The sequence below is a fragment of the Schistocerca piceifrons genome, chromosome 6, assembly GCF_021461385.2.
Source record: "Schistocerca piceifrons isolate TAMUIC-IGC-003096 chromosome 6, iqSchPice1.1, whole genome shotgun sequence".
NCBI classification, from domain to species: Eukaryota; Metazoa; Arthropoda; class Insecta; order Orthoptera; family Acrididae; genus Schistocerca; species Schistocerca piceifrons.
This window is the reverse complement of record NC_060143.1, coordinates 229,859,352-229,880,975: the sequence shown is the minus strand read 5'-3', so window position 1 is coordinate 229,880,975 and position 21,624 is coordinate 229,859,352. Positions and strand designations below refer to the sequence as shown.

Genomic DNA, 21,624 nt, shown 5'->3' with positions numbered 1-21,624 from the left:
TGACATGTGATTACATTTTCGCGCTGTTTGGGTGCATAGATCCTGAGAAATCAGTACCCAGAACAACCACCTCTGGCCATAATAACGGCCTTGATACGCCTGGACATTGAGTCAAACAGAGCTTGGATGGTGTGTACAGGTACAGCTGTCCACACAGCTTCAAAACGATACCACAGTTCATCAAGAGTGGTGACTGGAGTATTGTGACGAGCCAGTTGCTCGACCACCATTGACCAGACTTTTCAATTGGTGAGAGATCTGGAGAATGTGCTGGCCAGGGCAGCAGTCGAACATTTTCTGTATCCAAAAAGGCCCGCACAGAACCTACAACATGCGGTCGTGCATTGTCCTGTACAAATGTAGAGTTTCGCAGGGATCGAATGAAGGCTAGAGCCACATGTAACACATCTGAAATGTAACGTCCACTGTTCAAAGTGCCATCAATGCGAACAAGAGGTGACCGAGACGTGTAACCAATGGCACCCCATACCATCACGCTGGGTGATACACCAGTATGGCGATGACAAATACACGCTTCCAATGTGCGTTCACCGCGATGTCGCCAAACACGAATGCGACCATCATGATGCTGTAAGCAGAACCTGGATTCATCCAAAAAAATGACGTTTTGCCATTCGTGCACCCAAGTTCGTCATTGAGTACACCATCTCAGGCGCTTCTGTTTGTGATGCAGCGTCAAGGGTAACCGCAGCCATGGTCTCCGAGCTGATAGTCCATGCTGCTGCAAACGTCGTTGAACTGTTCGTGCAGATAGTTGTTGTCTTGCAAGCGTCCCGATCTGTTGACTCAGGGATCAAGATGTGGCTGCACGATCCGTTACAGCCATGCGGATAAGATGCCTGTCATCTCGACTGCTGGTGATACGAGGCTGTTGGGATCCAGCACGGCGTTCCGTATTACCCTCCTGAACCCACCAATTCCATATTTTGCTAACAGTCATTGGATCTCAACCAACGCGAGCAGCAATGTGACGATATGATAAACCGCAATCGCGATAGGCTACAATCCAACCTTTATCAAAGTCAGAAACGTGATGGTACGCATTTCTCCTCCTGACATGAGGAAACAACAACGTTTCACCAGGCAACGCCAGTCAACTGCTGTTTGTGTATGAGAAATCGGTTGGAAACTTTCCGCATGTCAGCATGTTGTAGGTGTCGCCACCGGCACCAACCTTGTGTGAATGCTCTGAAAAGCTGATCATTTGCAGATCACAGCATCTTCTTCCTGTCGGTTAAATTTCACTTATGTAGCACGTCATCTTTGTGGTGTAGCAATTTTAATGGCCAGTAATGTATATTGGTTACATTACTTACTTGGAGCGACGTGAGAGGCAAAGAAAAATTACTCATGCCAAGACAGTTTGGAATTTCGTGGATAGCATGGTGTTGAACACACACTCCTATGTAAAAGAGAGAACTTTCCTGTGGTGGCCAGGAATCGATCCCAGATCAACTGCTCAGCAAGTAACCATGCTGCATTCAAGTTATTCTATACCATAATTTGAAGAGGGCAGGTACTTTGTTTTTCTGAGAAGTAAGGCCTTACCAAGTTTACTGAAGGGATTTATTTCTGTATTTACTTCTGCAATATACTAGTTATATATTGATCACAGTATTTGTTTTAGAACATGGTATGTATTGAGCAAGAAGTTAAAAGCTGCTGCCTCATACAACAACTTTTTTGATGGATTATTCCATTTTGTAGATAAAGACACCAATGTTGAGCAATAAACTAATTATATATTGGTCACATTATATGTTGTAGCATATGGTACGTATTAAACAATAAGTAAAGTTGTTGCCTCATACAACAGTTCTTTTGATGGATTATTATGACATTTGTAAATAAAGACAACAGTGTCAAATTTAATCTTGACTAAAGTTTGAAACTTACTGCGCCTAAGTTCCATTATTTATTAGCTTGGCCAAAAACAGTAGAACAACAAATAGCAACTGCTATATGAAATACATGACTCACTTTAGCGCACTGCAAGTACTTCCCAATTATTAACAACTGAGTAAAGAAAACATGGTTTGTTGTAAACCATAATGTAAACATTCTTTATTTAATTAAAGAATGTTTAAATTACAACCTACAATGGACCATGTCTTCTTTTACGCAGTATTTAGTATCTATGGATCCACACAGAAACAAAATTTTACTAATGAATAAGGAAGCCCTTGTTTTCTATCACAGTTAACAGCATGTAAACTACCCGTCACTGTAAATACAATAACTAAACATCTAATTGTTAGCACATAATGCTATCTGTGAGACACCATAGTTAAAATATGGCATAAAAATGGGACTTTACTGGGTTTGTCTACTGACAAGATTTTAGAGGGCTTCAGTTTATGATATCTCATAAATGTGTAGAAATTACACCAGAGGCGGCCTGATAATTTTATAAACAGTTAACAAAAATTACAATCAAAATTATATAAATACAACAAGTTTTACTCACTCAATCTATGTGCTTCCTCATATTCCAGTTCTCGTTTCTGCTTCTGTTCCTGAAGACGTTCAAACAGTGATCGAGGATCATATTCCTCCTCAGGACACTCTGTGAACACCCACAAGCAAAAAGAGATGAATATTAATTAATGATGTATCACACCACACATCCCTAGTGATGGGGACAGTACCATGTTAAACCATGTGTTAGAGTGAAACAGATGGTTGAACTCAAAGTAAAATTCTCAAGATTTTGACACTTACATATGTAATTCTCCCCAACTAGTTCTAACTCTTGAACAAGTTAAGAATCAGAAAAAAATTTAATTTGATTCTTCAGATTCTCTCGGTATATTTCTTGCTCAAACAGTCCATGGGTGTACTGCCAATCCATAGTGTCCAATAGGCACAATATTTCGGCAATCAGACATGTTGCCATCGTCAGGTGTGCTGACGAACTGAGCTCCTGAGGGCGGGCGGCCATCTTAAATTCCCTCCCCCTGTGAAGCGTTCTCTCCACTGTCTGCACCCACGGCCTCGTGTCAGCGGTTGCTGAGACCAGGATATCTGAGTCTTTCACAGCTTGAAGTTGTCGAGACGTCTGCCCCATGAACTGGAACACCTCAAAACTGTATTCTGGAAAAATGGGTACTTGGAATGGCAGATCAGACATACTCTCCGCCCCACCTCTAAAGTACAGCACGTGGAGACGGAAGAAGTCACAGAGGAAGAGATAGCCACTGCCTATATACAGTATACTGGCGCACTATCAAGGACAATAGGACGAATATTGAGGAAACACTGAGTAGGAACTGTCTTTTGACCACCCAATAAAACAACAGCATTATTCTGAAGTGTCAAAGACGATCTCGATTTGCAGAAGGCCAGCAATACCAGATTCCGTGTCAGTGTCGGAAGACTTATATTGGACAGACAGTGCGCACCATCGAAGATCATTGCGGAGAACATCAGATGCACACTCGACTTAGGTACCCCAACAAGTTGGCGGTCGCAGAGCACTGCTTCTCCAAAAATCACAAAATGGACTACCAACATACCAGGGTCTTGGCACAGACATCTAAATACTGGGACAGCGTCGTTGGAGAGGCTATCGAAATTCGTACCAGGGACGGACTCATCAATCGAGACTGCACCTATAACATCAGCAAGACATGGGAACCAGCACTGAGTCTAATTAAAAAGATGCTTATCAAAGAAAACGAACAGGCGACCAGGACGGACGAGGCAATTACACCGATGCCACCACAGATGCTGACGCAAGAGTCTCAGCGACTGTCAATGTGAGGCCACGGGCACGGACTGCAGAGAGCATGCCTCGCAGAGGGAGGTGATTTAAGACAGCTGCCCGCTCTCAGGAGGTCAGTTTATCAGCACACCTGACGATGGCGACATGTCTGATCGTCGAAATATTGTGCTCGTAGGACACTATGGACTGGCAGTAAACCCGTGGACTGTTCGAGCAATAAATTTAATTACTTACTGCAAATATTCTCTTCTTCCCAATAATCAACTACAAAGGAATAAAATAACATAAACACACTACGCATCACCCCAATGCTCTGTTGTCATTCCAGTCACATGCTTTGCATCATTGAGTTATATTAGCAAAAGTGTTGTGCAGCAATGCAAGAATTAAACTTTGTCATATAACTCCATATTAATTTGGAATTTTGGGAAAGTAGAACAATCTCACGAATACATTCTAAAAATTTTGGCACGGAGACTCATTAAGTATGCTATTATATTGTGAAAACTTTCTCTTGCACGCAAACAGTTTGCTATTTAATTCAATAAAAATACTAGGTGAAAAACCTGACATTACCCAGATATTTATTTATAGGTATGCCCGAGACTTTGTAAGACTGGAATTTTATTTTTGACTGATAAGGCTTCTTTGTAGACAAAATTTGAAATAGTATGATTGGGCTTATTTGCTTTACTAACACTGGAAAGAGCAGCATATAGCCAGCCATGTGAAAAGCAACTGACACTAAGCTCCATGCGTGCAACATGCAATGTCTGGCCTTGTGCTTTGTTTATCATAACAAACTTACCAGGAGTTTTATATAATCAAAGTGAAATGGGAAACTGTTAGAAATAATCAGGATTTGGCGTGCAAAAACTTGGTCACTTGTACCGCTTCTCATCAAAATTTCTGGTTCTACAATGTTACACTTGAGAGAAGTAACTATCAGCCTCATGCCATTATGCAGTTTCAGTGGGCTTAAACTTCACAACAGAAAAATCAGGATGCCATTTTTCAAATTAATTCTGTGTAATGGAATGCCATGTGCAGTAAAAGAATTTAAAAATTTCGCTGGATAATTGATATGTGGTCTTGCTTGGTAACTCTGTTAACAGAGACACACTCTACATTTTCTCCTTCAATATTAGTAAGTACGTCCGAGTTAATTCTTGCAGCTTGATCATTTTGAGGTGTGAATATAGGCCTTTCACAAAGCCAAGAGTTTTTATGAGTTGTTATTTGTATCTGCTATATTAAGTCTGGTCTCTCCCTCTTACTCACTGTAAAATTCTCATGATCTTAATGTGTGCATTCACAATTCTCCCTAGCTAATTCTGAACACCGTTGGTGCGCATCATTGCTCTGTAAAAGTCTAGCAATATTGTGACGATCTCAATGATTACTTAAGTGCTCTCATGCTGCATAAACATTTCTGAGACATAAGATAATGAATGGTGCTCACAATCTGTCTCAGTTACACTACTCGTTCGTCACTGCTTTCAAGGGACCATGAAGCAGCTATGCCAAAATGCTGAGAACTTAAGAAGGATCCTCTTTTGGTGAAACTTTCTGAAGTACAAAACAATGTATGGTGCTCATGGTCAGTGCTCAGTCAGGACTCTCTTTCAGAGACACGAGACAATGTGTGACAGTGAGGAACAGTGCTTAGTTACACTTCTCATTTTGTTTTGCTTTCAAAAGATTGAGAAAGATTTGTGTGGATACAATGAGAACTTTGGCAGTTCTCTCTCTGAGTAAGGGTTTGTAAGCAGTGAGATAATGTGTGACATTCTCTCTCAGACTTATGACGTGCCTCACTTGCAGAAGGAGTTTCCAAAGAGTGCATTAAAGCCTGATGTTCTCGAGTTGCAGTGAGTTTCATTTCACTATCTTAATTAGATTCTTAAGATCTGCAAGTTCTCTGTCTTTTAATGGTTCCCCAGTGTATTGAGAAAGACTCTACAGTTTTTGAGGCATTTTTATCACACATAAAACAAAAGTAAGTATCCAAATCTCAAAGAAAACTCAATAAATTTCCTAATCAGAAGTCAAATATACGAATGGTTTGAGAAAAGTAATGAGACAGACAATGCTGCGAGCGATCTACCAACACTGCTTTTCCACTTGCGTACTCTGGTGTGTTCATCCCTTCCAGATTCTCAGTCCAAGCTTCAGCTATGTACAGCCATCACATGATTTTTGAGAGCGCCATCAGTGAACTTGTGTTTTTGTAGTGTTTTACAAAAATGGAACAGCTTAATTTAGTGCAATGTTTTGCCATCAAGTCTAACACAAAACTCGGAGAATCTGTGAGTGTGACCTTTGAAAAGTTGAAGCATACCTAGGTGGAAAACCCCTTATCAAGAGTACAAGGTTATCGCTGGCACAGTTCATTTTAGGAAGGTCAACAATATGTTGAGTATGAACCTAACTCAGGAAGACCTCCAAATTAAAAAACCAATGAGAACATTGAACATGTGTGTGCTCTTGTGAGATCCGAACGACATTTAACAGTAAGGATGATGGGTGACCTGTTAAACACTTGCACTGTAAATCAAATTTAGACCAAAGTATTGTACATGGGACTGGCTTGTGCCAAAAAGAACCTCACAGCTTGGCAGAAGGAATATCAAAGAACCATGTGCGCTGATCTTCTTGAGCGGACTGCCAATGAGCATGAGTGGTTTAGTTATGTGATCACAGATGATGAAACCTGGATTTTCGAATACACTCCTGAGGTAAAGCAACAAAGTGAGGAATGGCACACCGACGCACCTCCTCATCCAAAAAAAGCTGGAACAATGCTGATTTGCTTTTTTGACAGTAAGTGTATTGTTCACAAGGAATTTGTTCCTACAGGACAAACTGTCAGCCACGTATTTTATAAAGATATCCTTAAAAGGCTCAAGAAAAGGGTGAATCAAGTGAGACTGGACATAGCTTACAATTCGATGCTGCACAATGACAACACTTCAAGTCACATGGCCACTTGCTTCTCAGAATTTTTGACCTCAACAGGCATTCCTGTATTCCACAGCCCTTCCCTATTCACCTCATCTGAGTCCTTGTGACTTTTCTCTTTTCCCAAAATTGAAAAATATCTTAAAAGGATGTCGCCTCTGAAGCTTTTCAGTGTTGCTACCAAAACTGGGGACAACAACTCCGTTGGTGCAGAGCTGCCAAAGGGAACTACTTTTAAGGAGACAATGTTATTAGTTGAAAAAAAATTACAATCTTGATAGATAAAAATATCAGTCTCATTACTTCCCGCACGCACCTCGTAAATAAAACCTACTGAAAGAAGCAAAGCAAATTCATTAAGTTTTTAGAACACAAAGCAAATCAGTAAATCCATATATCCTAGCTAAATAAATTCATTGTTAGTTTTATTTTATGAAGATAAGATTGCGGCACTTCATTCTGTCACTGATGTAAACTTTCGAAACTACTTTGATCCCTGTGGTAAAAAAAAAAAAAACAAAGCTAACAGCCCCATCTATTGGTTCTTTGGTGTACTTTGAAACTAACAACACTATCTACTGGTTCTTTGGAGTACTGTGCGATGATGATCATGTCACTGAGGTAAACATCGGAACTACTAAGTTGAACAGACTCCTAAAACATTAAACTGAGATATCCTTTTCTTTCTGTGATCCAGTTTTGATGAAATAAAGCCTGTATGTTGCCCCAAGCTAAGCTCAAGGTACCAGTGAAAACCTCACGAAAAATTGTCCAGTAGTTTTGGATATTAGCATGTTCAGACAGACAGATAAAGTTTTTAAAAACATTTTACATCACCTGAAATTAGTTTTTGGCAAATATTTTCGATGTATAGGTACAGACATGGTGGTTTTATAGTTTTATTGTTAGTATAGATAGAAACCTAAAAGTATATATGTAAATGGTATTAGAATCCTACATAATTATATCAAAATAATCTGTTATCAGTGAATCCTGGCTGGAGTACAAACAATAGGACATTTAAGACAACAAAACCCCCTCTCTCCCTGTTGCTTTGGACAGGTAGTCTGGCTCATGCCCACAATGCCACTAATATATGAACACACCACAATTTGGTCTTCAGGCTGTAAAATAATTTATCGTGCCCAACCTAGTCTTGACCCTTCCACAAAAATCCTGTTTCATTTGTAACTGGTGCATTTATTTTATAAATATCTGTTATTAAGGTGAGGGCAAGGATACAACACATACTTGTTAATGTTGCATCTCTTCAAACCCAGCAGTGCTACGACGATAAGAACATGCAAAAAAAAGAAAGAAAGAAATAAAGAAAGAAAGAAAGCAAATATCTACATCAACATGACTTTCATCTGCCCAGATACGTCTGAGGTGACGCCACATGGCACTGGACATGTTAAAGTGAATCAGTCATTACTGCTTGGGCTCTCTGGTCACCCAAGCGCTGAAAGAAATGGAACAACTACAATAGATAAGGAAAACATAGTACATTGAAAGGAAATAAGGTATAAGGTGATGGACAGTGCCCCCCCCCCCTCCACACAAAATAGAATTGTTTGCAATCAAGTGTATTTCACAGAAGTCAACAAACTCTTAAAAAAAAAAAAAAAAAAAAAAAAAAAAAAAAAAAAAAAAAAAAAAAAAAAAAAAAGTGACCTGAGGAAAATCACCTCTTTAGGGACTGTCACAAGGTCAGATAATCTATCACATAACACAATTAAACACTTCTACAAAAAATTGTTAAGACTTCCGACATTCACATATTTGTTCTAAGAAAAATACTCTAAAAAAGGTCACATGGTTGCATTACATAATTATCCATAAAAAGTTCATTAACAACGAGTTCCCAACTCTCCCCATTTCCTTAACCTCCCCAGTCCTTTTCCTTCACTCATCTTCCTTCCCCTTCAACCCATCAGCCAGGAGGAGGAACCACTGGCTCCGAAAGCTTTCAAATTTAAATACCTTTATACGTGTGTTCTCCTGCTCTCACTTGGTTGCTAGATTTTTTTATCTATCCTATCACATTGTATTTTCAGAATTTTCATGGGAGAGGGAGAGAGAGAGGGGGAGAGGGAGAGAGTACGTCCAGACAATGGAAATTCACATAGCGATGCATTGGTAGAAATGCTTTCCTTGTGTGGTAATGATGATGCAAAACACAAAAAGGAAGAGCACAAACAGGTCACAAAACAGTTTTACTGAGCTTAGTACAGCAGAAATCAAGAAATAAGAATGAAAAGAGACAATGATCATCATCAAAAAAGGCACTCGAAATTACAAACCCGAACCATAATGTACGCCACACATCTCTGGCGCATGAGAGTCCATATGCCAGAGGTGTGAGACTTGCATCACAGTTCGAGTTCATAATTTTGAACACCTTCTTTGGTGCCAATCATAGCCTGTTTTTGTTCTTATTTCTCAGTTTCAGCTATACTATAACAAACTTGTTTTCTGACCTTTTTTATGTCCTTCCTTTCTTTGTTTCATGTTGTTAATACCGTGCCAGGAATGCCATGTGAATTTCCCATTGTCCAGGTGCACTCTATCTTTGCTGAAAATTTGTAAACACTGGGCTGAAACATCCTGTATTACTCCATAGCATTCAGTCATCAGCAGCTAATGGTCATATTGAGTTACAGTCCTGATGATCTTGCCATTCTGTTAGCTAAAGGATACGTCACCTAAATGGCGGCTCTCATTTAATACACTGCACCCGCGAGTAGTAACTATGTTTCTTTCCCAACGTAGATGATATCATGCAACAAATGCAGCCGAAAATGCACTGTTCACAATGTTTGTTAGCATGAGATCTTGCAATGACTTAAACGAGTAACAAGCAATGACTAAAATGAGTCACAGTTCAGGGAGAGAAATGCTGCTTATAGGAAGTGACGATAATTTTAGTATTATCTCCAGGATTCCCAAGAAGGGTACGGTGACTAAAATTAAAGTACACTGTTTCAGAACAATATGATGACAGCTCAGAAGTGCAAAGACCTTTTGCGCTTAATACTTCACCATGCCATCACTTTTGTTTGCAGTTAATAGTGGTATGAATTAAAAATGAAAACCGAAATAGGGAGATAAATAATGCTGCATTGTAACAATCAGAGGTTAATGACAAGCATTTGCAGAAGGAAACTTGAAGAATGGTCTCATGCAGAAGACTCACCCTCGGGTAAATTAAAAAGACATGAAGGAACAAGTACGAGTGATTTCCAATTGCACAGCTACCAAGTAAGTTGACAACACTAAAGGAATATTATAAGAAGCTTTTCTGTTATTTATCAAACGTCTGATACCCCAGTGAGTATAGTCTGTATTCAAAAAGTACACTGGTGAAAAAGCAAAATGATATTACTTACTACTCTCGGAAGACAGTAACCTCTCCACAACAGTTTATAGTTAGAGGGGAATACTGAGCACCAAAAATAACACAGCCCATAACCAGGCACATGTCACACTTCTTGCCAGGCATAATGAATAAAAGATTAACTAGACAATATGGATAAGGCCCAAGAAAGGCCTTTGGGGTGTGTGTGTGTGTGTGTGTGTGTGTGTGTGTGTGTGTGTGTAGAGCCAAAACATCACTGTGTCAGACGCCATCACTTGGAGTACTGCTGACACGGCAAAAAGGTGGACCGACCACAGCAACAGCACAATAGTTCCACACCTACTCACTGCCGCCTTGATTCGCTGTGCGACGTTAGCAGTGGTACCCGGCACAACAAATGAGCACCTAACCAGTATAAATACTTGACATTTCTATCCGAAGTTTTTACTGTCAGGCAGCACTTGCTATGACGGGAGGTACACACCGTGTGATGGGGTAACATGGTTCTGCAAGCTGCCACCACAAGACATTGGTTCTGCCACCACAAGATATTGGTTCCACCACCAACGAGCTCCGTACTGGGACTAAGTCTACTCCCAGAGATTTGGTGCCTTTCACCTAGTGGGCCACCTCAGGCTCACCTCAGCCGCAGCTGGGCTCCTCCCCTGGAGAGCAGCAGTTCGTGTCCTGAGTGGAGTACTTGTGAAGGCAAACTGTCACTGCTCACCACCGCTCATACAGGCAGGTTCCACTGTTAGAGCACGTCTTCCACTATGAGAATCACAGAAGGCCTCCGTGCCTGCAGAAGTACGCTGCCTTAAATTGTAGAGCCACATCAGGCTGGCACACATACCATCACAGGCATTCAGTAACAACAGTCTTATTCTGTGCTTAATTCAAGCTGGCCACTGCTTCCACAACCGCCAGCCTTGCTGCTGTCAACACGTGCCCAGACAGGTGGCATAGCTGCTATGGGCCGATGTTACAAGGGTTGTAACTTGAAACCGAATAAAATGTTTGATTACTGATGCTGTTCACATATGCTACTGACAGCCAACATCCTGACAACAACCTACTGCTGCAACCCAATGGTACCGAGGTAGTGGCCAACCACTCCAGCCCACGACAACATAATAAATGTAAGTGCAGTTTGTTCATGTCTGCCGCTATAGCCCCACAACTCACCCTCGCAGCTACATGGGTGTCACATGGTATGGTAGCCATCCATCTCCCTTCCACGAAGAAGGTTTTAGTTTGGAACTGCAAGTGGCGGCGGTGTGGTTATGGACCACAGTTTGACTCTTAGTGCATTCAGTCTTGCCTACACTCGCAGAGCGTCAACTGCTGGGTGCTCATCCCTGTTGACAAGATTGTCATGGAGCCTTAACTCAGCTGATTCTTTGGTGATGCATTCCCAAAAGCCATTACCAATCGGCACAACAACTTTGTGTTCTCAAAGTCGAAAAAATTACCCTTATTGAGGCTGTGTTCTGCCACTGCTAATTTATCTTTATGCCCAATGTGTACATACCTAAGGTGTTCCATGCTGTGTTATAAGATGCAGCACTGTATTTGTCCAATGTACTGTCAGCCATACTTGCAAGGGATGCTATTTATACTCAGTATTTGCAGTTGGGCCACGCACATACAGTGTGTTCAAAAACAGGTGTCTAATACTTTGAGAGTTGGTAGTACTCATCGAAACATGAAAAATAAGTCCAACAAAAATGGATCCAGGAACACACACTTTTTGGGATGGATCCATGTTTATAGGAAAGGCTGTGTGATGCTTGGTTGCGGATATTAGCATAGTTGTTGCACAAGCGGGCCAGCAAATGTGTCGGTAGGATATTACAATGTCTTACAGTACTCCACCTACCATTAGGTGGTCTGCAGAAAGTTATGTGGTTCAAGTTGTGTTGTAAGCTACATTAGTTTTCATCATGTTTGTGTGCCTTATTGCACAGTACCATCACCCCTGGGTACATATCATGGTGTTTTACTTTCTTCCAAACGTGGATTCACTTATGTGTTTACTATTATTGTGCTGTTTGTACATACAAATGGTGTAGTACATTTACATTTTCTCTCTTCCACCACTTGTTAGCAATGGAAGCCTACTCTCATCAAATGAAATGGTGGACACAATATTCTGCAATGGATGTAGCATGTGAGCCGCACCCTTTACGCATAAAAAATATCCATGCCCTCTGATAAGCTATTTGGCAAACTTTCCAGCATCTGAGGGATACAGGTACCCGATGGGGGACTGCCCCGCACAGTCCACATGCCTGTCGTGGAGAAGTGTGTGCTACATTCAATGGAAGAAAACCCTGAGACCAGTGTGTGATGATTAGCAGCAGCGGAAGGTGTGTCTCACTCTCTTATCTGCAGGGTACTTTGTAAACAATTGCTGTACCTATATTATCTACAGTGTGTTCAGGCCCCAAGACCACAGGATCATCATGGCAGACAGCAGTTCTGTCAATGGCTGTTGTAGAAGTGTGCCACAGATCCACTGCGCACATCTCAGATTTTATTTACCGATGAGGCAGGGTTCAAGAGATGGTGGTGTGAATTTCCATATAACCAGCACATATGGGCAGATGTAAATCCCCAAGCAATTCACAAAACAGGGCATCAACACCGATTCTCAATCAAGGTTTGGGTAGGCATAATTGGCAACAGATTAATAGGGCCACACATGGTACCACAAAGGTTAACTGGGGCACATTATCTGGAATTTCTCATTGATGTATTGCCTACCCTGCTGGAGGCTGTGCCACTGCATCGGCGTATACAACTGTGGTGCAAGCATGATGGCACACCAACACACTTTCCTCACAATGTGCGTGAACATCTGACACAGACATTTCAGGACCGCTGGATTAGTCGGGGGAGGGGGGTAAGGGTGGGGGAGGCACCTTGTTGGTCTGCTCGTTCCCCAGATCTCAATCCCCTAGACTTTTGGTAACAGGGAAACTTGAAGAAAATGCCACGCCAATCAATGCGGTGCTGCACTCCAGGGTCGCATCTTCAATGCATGCCAGCAGGTACAACAACCACTAGGTATATTTCAAAGTGTGTGTCATTCCTTACAATGGAGGGCAGAGGGGTGCATTTCTTGAATGGACGCCATGTTGAACACCACCTGTAAATACATGTTTATGGCAGAAAACACGCACTTCTGGACCCGTGTTTATTGGACTTACCTCAGAAAGTATGCAATTCAAGACCAACATTTAGTGGACTTATTTTTCTTGTTTTGGTGAGTACTACCACCCTTCAAAGTATCGATACTTCTTTAGTAACATGTATTTTCTTTTTCATATGCTTTCTTCAATTAACGTCTAATTTGCACTTTGCTGTACCCGTTTGACAAAACATTCCTAAGCTGTTGAAGCTCAGCTGGAAGATTGTTTTTGTCACAAATGGCACATACCCTCTGAACTACAGTCATCAGCAGAGTGCACCACAGTGTTGAATGATGGCAGCTCATAGCATGAAGGTACAGATCTGTGTGTGTCTTCTTTCTGTAGACTGTATGTCCCGGGGTACTGTCTGTTTTTATTCTTTTTAGAATGTCCAAAAGTAGAAGACATCCATTCTGTTCTAGCTCCACTGTGAACTCGTATGTTTTGATAGACGTTGTTCAGGTGGTCCAGGAACTCTACCAGGGACACACTGCCGTGTTCCCACACAACGAAGGTGTCATCCACATAACAGAAGAAGTGTTTGGTTTGAGCCATACAGTTTTTAGTGCAATCTCCTCAAAGAGCTCCATACAGAGATCGGCAATCCCAGGGGAAAGTGGTGAACCCATCAACTTGCTCACAGAATTACTCACCACGTTTGAAGTACATTGTGGTGGGTACATGTTGAAATGGCTTCACCATTTGCAAGAATCCTCTGAAAAATCTACATCAAGCCAATTTTTGAGCATCACAGAAAACAAGAAATATGTGTGGCTCTGTGAAGCACAAACAACAACTGCAAGTAACTGTTATATATTGCATCCTTTATGAGTCTGGCCATCAGTACATCAGGCAAACACAGTGCTGCATCTCGTAATGCTCCACGGAACGCATTCGATGTGTACACCTGGGCCATAAAGATAAATTGGCAGTGGTGTAAGATAGCCTCTGTGAAGGACTTATGTTTGTATCTGACGAAACAAAAATGTTGTGCTGAGCTAATGAATTTTGGAAGAGCACCATCGAAGTATCAGTGGAGATAAGGCACCGTGACAATCCTGTTAACAGGGATGAGGGCTATCAGCTAAGTTCGGCACGGAACTCTGCACTTGCAGCCACAATGCAAGAAGGCACCCAGCAGTTGACACTCAGCGAGTCTTGGGAAGACTGTATGCACCAAGAGTCGAACAGTGAGCCGTGCCAACCAACACATGTTGCTGAACCCTGTACCTGGGGATTGGGGTGGGCAGAGATGAATGCCCATGATGAATGAAATATTGATACCATGTATTTCTGGAATAGAAACTGCATGAAATTTAATTGGGTTTTTATTGGTACACATGCGACTGCATGCGCTACTGATACGTTCCAAACCTACATGCATAAAAACAAGACTTTACTGGGTCTCAAACCTCAGGTTCTATTGGTGATAGAAAGGTAGGGTCAAGTGTTGTCGATAGCCATAGGGCTAGGGACTATTTATATACCCAACAGAAAGATCAATTTACTGTAGCTATCATACAGTAGTGTCAAAGTTTGAATTAGATGTAGTCTATGGTGTGCCTTAAGGGGCTCATGGAGACACTATTAGTTCCTAAGCGGTTCCTGAGAAAACCTGAAAAAAAGTGTTTTACATCATTTTTTCACCATCAGCATTGGATATCTACATTACTAACAGCAGCAAATTGCTCAAATTTTAAGAATGTATTTTCTAGGCATTACCTAGAAGTGTCGTCTTCCTGTTTTCCTGTGAAACTTACAGGACTAGCTCCTGGGGGAAAGGCTAGTCCAAAGGCACTGCTTAGCCACAGCCTGGAGGATGTTTCCAAACTGAAATTTTCATCACAGCAGATTGTGCACAGATATGAATCTTCCTGTAAGATTAAAACTGTGTGCCAGACACAGACTCAAACCTGAGACCTTTTGCCTTTTGCATGCTAGTAGTATAGCTGTGCAGATAGGTCATATGAAGTGTTTGGGTGGCTCCAATGGTACAGCACTTGCCCGTGAAAGTCATAGGTCCGGAGTTGAAGCATCAGTCATATCAGTCAGTGCGCACTCGTCTGCAGAGTGAAAATTTCATTCAGAAAACGCCCCCAGGCTGTGGCTAAGCGACACCTCCGCAATTTCCTTTCTTCCTGGACTGCCAAACATGTGAGTTTTGAAGGAGAACTACTGTGTAGTTAGGAAGGTAGGAGACATTGTACTGGAAGAAGTAAAGCTGTGAGGACAGGTAGTGAGTATGGCTTGGGTAGCTCAGCTGAGAGAGCAAAGATCCCAAGGTTGAGTCTCAGTCCGGCACACAGTTTTAATCTGCCAGGAAGTTTCATATCAGTGCACACTCCACTGCAGTGTGAAAATTTCATACTGGAAAATAACTTATACCCTCCTCAAGAGACATTCCATCAGATTTTGAGTGTGCAACTAGGATATTGTTAATTCTTGGTCTCATATTTTGGCTGACAATCTTTCACCCATTTTCAAGGTGAGTCACTTGCAAGATTTTTAAATAACTTTATACAACACTATGGAGTAATCATGATTGCCTTGAAAATGGCCGAAAGGTTATCAGCTGAAATAGGCCTCTAAGAATAAGAATTCATAATATCCTAGATGCATGCAGAGAATATGACGGAATATTTGATATGGTGGAAAAAGTTCAAGAAACACATCCTCAAGAAATCCTTTTCTGAAGATGGATAGTGCAACAATATGCCAAGTCTGAAGCAGCTGGTATCCAGATGTCTTCCTTGATGAAAAGAAGATTTTCTCACACATGTGACAGGTGTTACTTAACATGCCACTACAGTTATCAAAGAGTCATGATAGAAGGCAATAGTGTGTATCAACTGTGAATTTCTGCCTTCAAACTATATCACGATTTGATACGAGTGGCTATGGTAAGTTGGTTGGTTTGTGGCGGTTGAAAGGACCAGACTACAAAGGCCATTGGTCCTATGGTAAGTATCAGAGCACTGTGGGTCGTAATTCATGGAAAAACATCCGGCTACCAAGTTCCACTACATCCAGATATATTGTTCAGCCTTTGGTGTCTTGAACATTAGAAGGACAATTGGTGCTCTTGGGACCATGCAAGGAAGCGTAGTGGTAGAGACACTGGACTTATAATCAGGAGAACAGTAGTTCAAACACCCGACTGCCTACTGAGAGTTATATTTTCCATAATTTGACTGAAATTATTAAGCTGAATGCCAGAATAGTTCCTTTGAAAGGACATGGAGAATTTCCTTCCCCAGTTTGAGCTTGTGTCCAATCTCTGACGACCTCATCATCAATGGCATGTTTACATTCTTCGTTTCTTTCTCCGTGGTCGTCTTGGGAGTAAGTTAGTTACGACAGATTTCCTTGTTAGTTGTGAAGACATAACACTGAAGCAGTACATAATTTCAATGGACTAAAAAAAGATCTTAATGTTTCAGAATGGCGATATTACTGGCACACAAGAAGTACAGCACAGTGCATATGCAATTTTTTCAAACATGTATGAGGTACTCAAATGGAAATACATGTTTCCATTAAAAGCTTCCATTAAATATCTTTTCATGCACTAAATACCCTTCTCGAATTTGGAAGACAGTGAACAGAAACCACAAATACGGTCTGGCAGGTACAAAAGAACACGTGTAGTGACCCGCATAGATCCACACCTGAGATCTGGGGAGCAGTCAGAAGGTGCAGCACAGAAGTCGGCAGACACAGCCAGCAGTTGGACAACCATAAGAGGCTGCCACTCGGGGATGCGTGCACTGCCTCTCGTCTGCACACTCTAGTGGCCTGGCTGACAGCTTTTAGAGGCAGGCCCAGTCAGCTACAACTCAGTTACACGTGTGCTATCGGACTGCTATTGTGAGTCATTCTGTGGCTAGCATAACCACTGTAATAAGTTACTTTCTAAACATAATAAAGTTTGTTGTACCAGTCATCTAGTGTGGTTTTGCATGCATTGCTCTCCAAAAATTCATCTCTGTCTCAGTTTCGTCATCAGTACCTGCCAGTCCATGTGGCAGTGAAAGAAGGAGAGATATACGAACACCACCTGGGGCAGCATTTCCATGTCTTCCAGGTTACAGATGCAGAGCTATGTTGTACACTGTTTCTGTCATGGATTTCTCCCACGTTGTACCAGGTGTTGGGGCAGATGGCCCCATTACGGAACCTTCCTCATTGTCATCTGACAACTATGTTTGTAGCCAGCTCCCTATTACAGCAGCTGCACATACATCGTGGCCACTAGGGTTGAATTTAACCAATGCAAGAAGCAGACCCCCTCAGTCTTATTGTACCTGGTCTGCGACCCTCCACGGCCTTCATCGCAAGTGCAACTTTGTCACGGACAAGTCAAAACAGTCGTCTGCAGGCATCATGGTTCGCAATGTTATCATCCGGTCTGCCCTGAATAAGGAAGTCTGGCAACAGGCCTTCCAGTTAAGAGAACCCCTCCTTCAAAGAGGTTTTGTCAACTGCTCAGTAGTATGAGGTCTAACAAGCCACTGGTCAGGAACTGGAAGCTTAGTGCAGCGGTACAGGATGGCCCAGCCTCACCCACTGCAACTGGAGATGATGACATCATGGTGGTGCAAGCCGGCCAGTTTGGTGATACCTGCACAGCCCATCTACAGTGTTCCAGCTGCCGCTCCCTGTTGCCTTCAAACACGACAGATAAAGAGTGTCCCAAAAATTGGGCCATCTGCCTGTAAGTGTTGGAAAAAAGGCCACATTGTGATAGTCTTCTACTCAAATGCACAGAAGGCAACATCAGAGACTGTGGAAAAGAATATTCAGGAAGTGTCATTGTCAGGGATGATTCCCTATCGTGATTCCTAGAAGCTTTTTATCGAGGTTTTGGTTCTCCCGCTACAGCTGCACCTGCAGTCAGTCCTTGGCATAGCAGCTTCCCCGCTTATTGCTCAAACCTATTCAGATTTCAGTATTTCATAGTTGTAGCCAGTAAATAGGCACCTCAAAGGGATATGGTAAACACTGAATCCCCATGCTTGGCCAATTCATGGCGAAAGTCACCCACAAATCAGTGACCCAAGCTGTTACCTTTATTGTCGTCTACAACACTAGTTCAGCAAATCTTGTTGGGTTTGATGCCTTTCAGTCCTTTGGCTTTTTGGTCACAGATTCCATACAATTGGTATGTGCCAAGGTCCCCTATCAGTCTTTTTAATCTCTTTGCTCAGAATTTCAGAATATCTTTGTGAAAAGCCTAGGATGTGTCACAGACTTTTCAGCCCACATAGCCTTGAAGCAGTTAGCTTGTCCTAAATTTTTGTGTGCTACAGATTCCCCAGGCCTTCCACCCCGAAGTCAAGGCAGAGCTGGACTGGTTGGCCTCTTTCAGGGTTGTGGTTCCCATTTCCTCAGGTGAATGTGCCACACCCCTTGTCATGGTTAAGAAACCCTCTGGTAAATTCCACCTTTGCGATTTTAAGGCAACAGTGAATTCACAGTCCTTGGTTGACATATACTCACTGCCGCATACTGACACATTTTTCATGCACTTAGCAGGGGTCAGTTCTTCTACAAACTTGACCTTTCAGAAGCATATCACATGTTGGATGATGAGTCAAAGTGTGTCATGATCATTAACCCATCATTTATCCTTTATCAATACCAACAGCTGATGCTGGGGGGGGGGGGGGCAGTTTTTGGTCTTAAATGCAGTCCTCCTCTTCTCTGCATGATAACGAAGCTCCTCGGGGTGGTCATCCCCAGGCATTTGCAGCAGGACATTTTACAGTTGTTATGTGAGGGGAACTGGCATGTTTCCCACACCGAAGTCTTGGCTCACAGACACATTTATGGCTCAGCACTGACCATGAGCTAGTACACTTGGTTGCCGTGTGACCCAGTGTTGGTAGTCAACAAGAAGCTCCCAGGTCATCACTCTCCATGGCCTCCAGGAACCCAGCCCTGGAAATGCAGGTTCATTTCCGAAAGTGTTCAAGCTGACTGTCAATGATGCGATTTCGCATTATCCGTACACTGTCAATGGGAGGTTTTCCAGTGACCTTCGTTTCTGATAATGGATGCCAGTTCCTGTCCCAGGTATTTCATGATTTCAGTGTGCGGTCAGGCATTCTCCATGTTCACTCTGCTTCCTGTCACCCACAATCTAGCATGGAGGCCAACTGCATGATGAAAAAGTATACCTGCAAGACTCCCCCGCCACAGAGATGTATTTTTTTATTTTTTTTCTGACAACCTACTGCACATGTCCTATTGGTTGTCATAGCTCAGCGATCTTCTCCACGGGCACCAGCCAAGTACACAGCTCCGTATCCTCTGTCCTGTACCTCACTCACTATCACATTCTGGTGTACCAGGTTTTACACAAGAGACAACAGTCTGGGTGTGTGGTTTTGGTCAGCACCCCCACTGGATACCAGCAGTCATCATCCATCAGAAGAGCTGCCACATCTACATCCCATGGACAGGCAACCAGGAAGTCCAGTGGCATCAAAATGAGCTCCGCACCTGGGTGAGCACCCATCCCATCAGAGATGCAACACCACCTTTGCCGGTTACCGCCTACCAGCAAGGGTTCCAACCTCCTCTTCCACTGCAGCAACCGCTCCACCCAAAGAGCCTATGCCTTTGCAGCCTCTGCCAGCAGCTCCAGTGGCGCTTCAGCTGGAGTGCATACCACCCCTTGCCGGTTCGACACAACATGAGCAGCCTCCGCCTGCAGCAACGTCACCTCCACCGCCCACACCAGTGCCAGACATCACCATGGATCCCAACTTGACTGCCCGTCACTGCTTCCATCATCTTATGCTCCAACGGAAGGGCATTGTGATTCTTGCACCAGCCACTTTTGCCCTTATCCTCAGGTCTCCTGCATATATGGGGGCTGTTCACTCCTCCAACCCCTGGGGCCTCCATGGATGTGGATGTCATTAATTTCATATAGATTACACATAGAAATTCAGCTAAGCAATTCACATCAGATGTTTCTAGAACCGTGTAAGTTATTGTAATTCTGTTTTCACTCAGATAAAATGTCAGAAAGTCCTCATTAAATGACGTCTAACTTCAATTTAATTTATATTTAGTAGTTAATACAGCCTTTGGCCCCCTTCCCAGCAATTATGAACCTTGTTATGGTGAAGAGTCTCGTATGCCTTAACAATGTAACCAGCCATACAGAAGTGCAACCACATCAGAGAGCTAGACAAACATTTGGTTTCTGAAGAGGGGCAGCTTCCCTTTCAATACGTGATCTGGTCTTGTAATTCAACCGGTATTTTCTTGTTAAACTGGCACTGTGAACAGGTTAAAGAGGGGAAGGGGGCACTACAGTTGTTCTACTTTCTGAGGACTTGTAGCTCCATTTTATAGTTTAATGATGATGACATCCACCTGGATACAGTATTTTAGAGATAAAATAGTCCCTCGTCTGTAATTCTGAGCAGTCTATTCAGGAACATTTTGTCATTAGAAAAGAACAAATCTGGCAGTCTACAGATCAGAGCATGCTGAAGCTTGAGAATTTAAAAAGAGAAATGGCTGAGTTGAAGTTAGATATAGTGGGAATTAAAGAACTGAAATGGCATGAAGAAGAGGATTTCCGGCTATGTGAGTATGATGTTATCTACACAAAAACAAATAGGAGCAATGCAGGAGTAGGTCTAATAATGAACAAGAAAATAAGAATCCAAACTGAAATGAACAGCATAGTGACTGTATTATTCTAACTGAGGCAGATACATTAAGTAATTATTCAATTAGTGAAGGAAGACATTAAATTAAAAGCAGAAAAGGAAAATCAGTAAGTGGATGTGGGCACAGTTCATAAGCTAATCCATTGCCAATATTTTGTCCAAGAATCATAAAATAACACAGTAGTATAAGGAAGGGACATGAAGACACTGAAAAGTTTAAGACTGATTAAAGGCTATGATGGTAACAGAGGGACTTAAAATAACTGCAAAGATCTCCAGAAGCAGGTATAGAATCCTACAATAATTTACTAGTTATGAAAAGTAGGCTGAAACTGAATAAATCACAGAAAGACAAATTAAAAAAAAAAGAATATAAGTAAGTTTAACAACCAGAGGACACACAGTGGGGCAGAAGGAGACTGATTTGGGGGGAGGTGATGTACAGAGAGGGGGAGGTGGGGGAGGAGAGAATGGACAAGAGAGGGGGAAAAGGAGATGGGCAGCGGGAGGGAGGGAAATAGTTTAGGATGCGTGTCCAATTCGTGTACATATTGAGAAACCGCAAAACATTGCCGCATTCACTATTACTATATAAAGAGAAAACACTGTTGGCAAAAATCTCGAAAAGTACTTGACCGATTTAATTTTTAATTATTACAAATTACTCTAATAAAG

General features: G+C 42.2%; 1 protein-coding gene across 7 annotated transcripts in view; it reads right to left on the bottom strand.

Annotated features, from left to right (window-relative positions):
- The window catches only part of LOC124802664 (PSME3-interacting protein), a 100,001-nt gene that overhangs the window by 76,774 nt on the left and 1,603 nt on the right, over nt 1–21,624 (bottom strand). For all 7 annotated transcript variants that reach the window (XR_007017137.1, XR_007017136.1, XR_007017135.1 and 4 more), the window contains exon 3: nt 2,489–2,587. Coding sequence is in view for 3 of the 7 variants with exons in the window: in XM_047263576.1 (XP_047119532.1) it covers nt 2,489–2,587 (99 nt within the window). In the remaining 4 variants the exon portion in view is untranslated. The remainder of the gene's footprint in view (nt 1–2,488; nt 2,588–21,624) is intronic.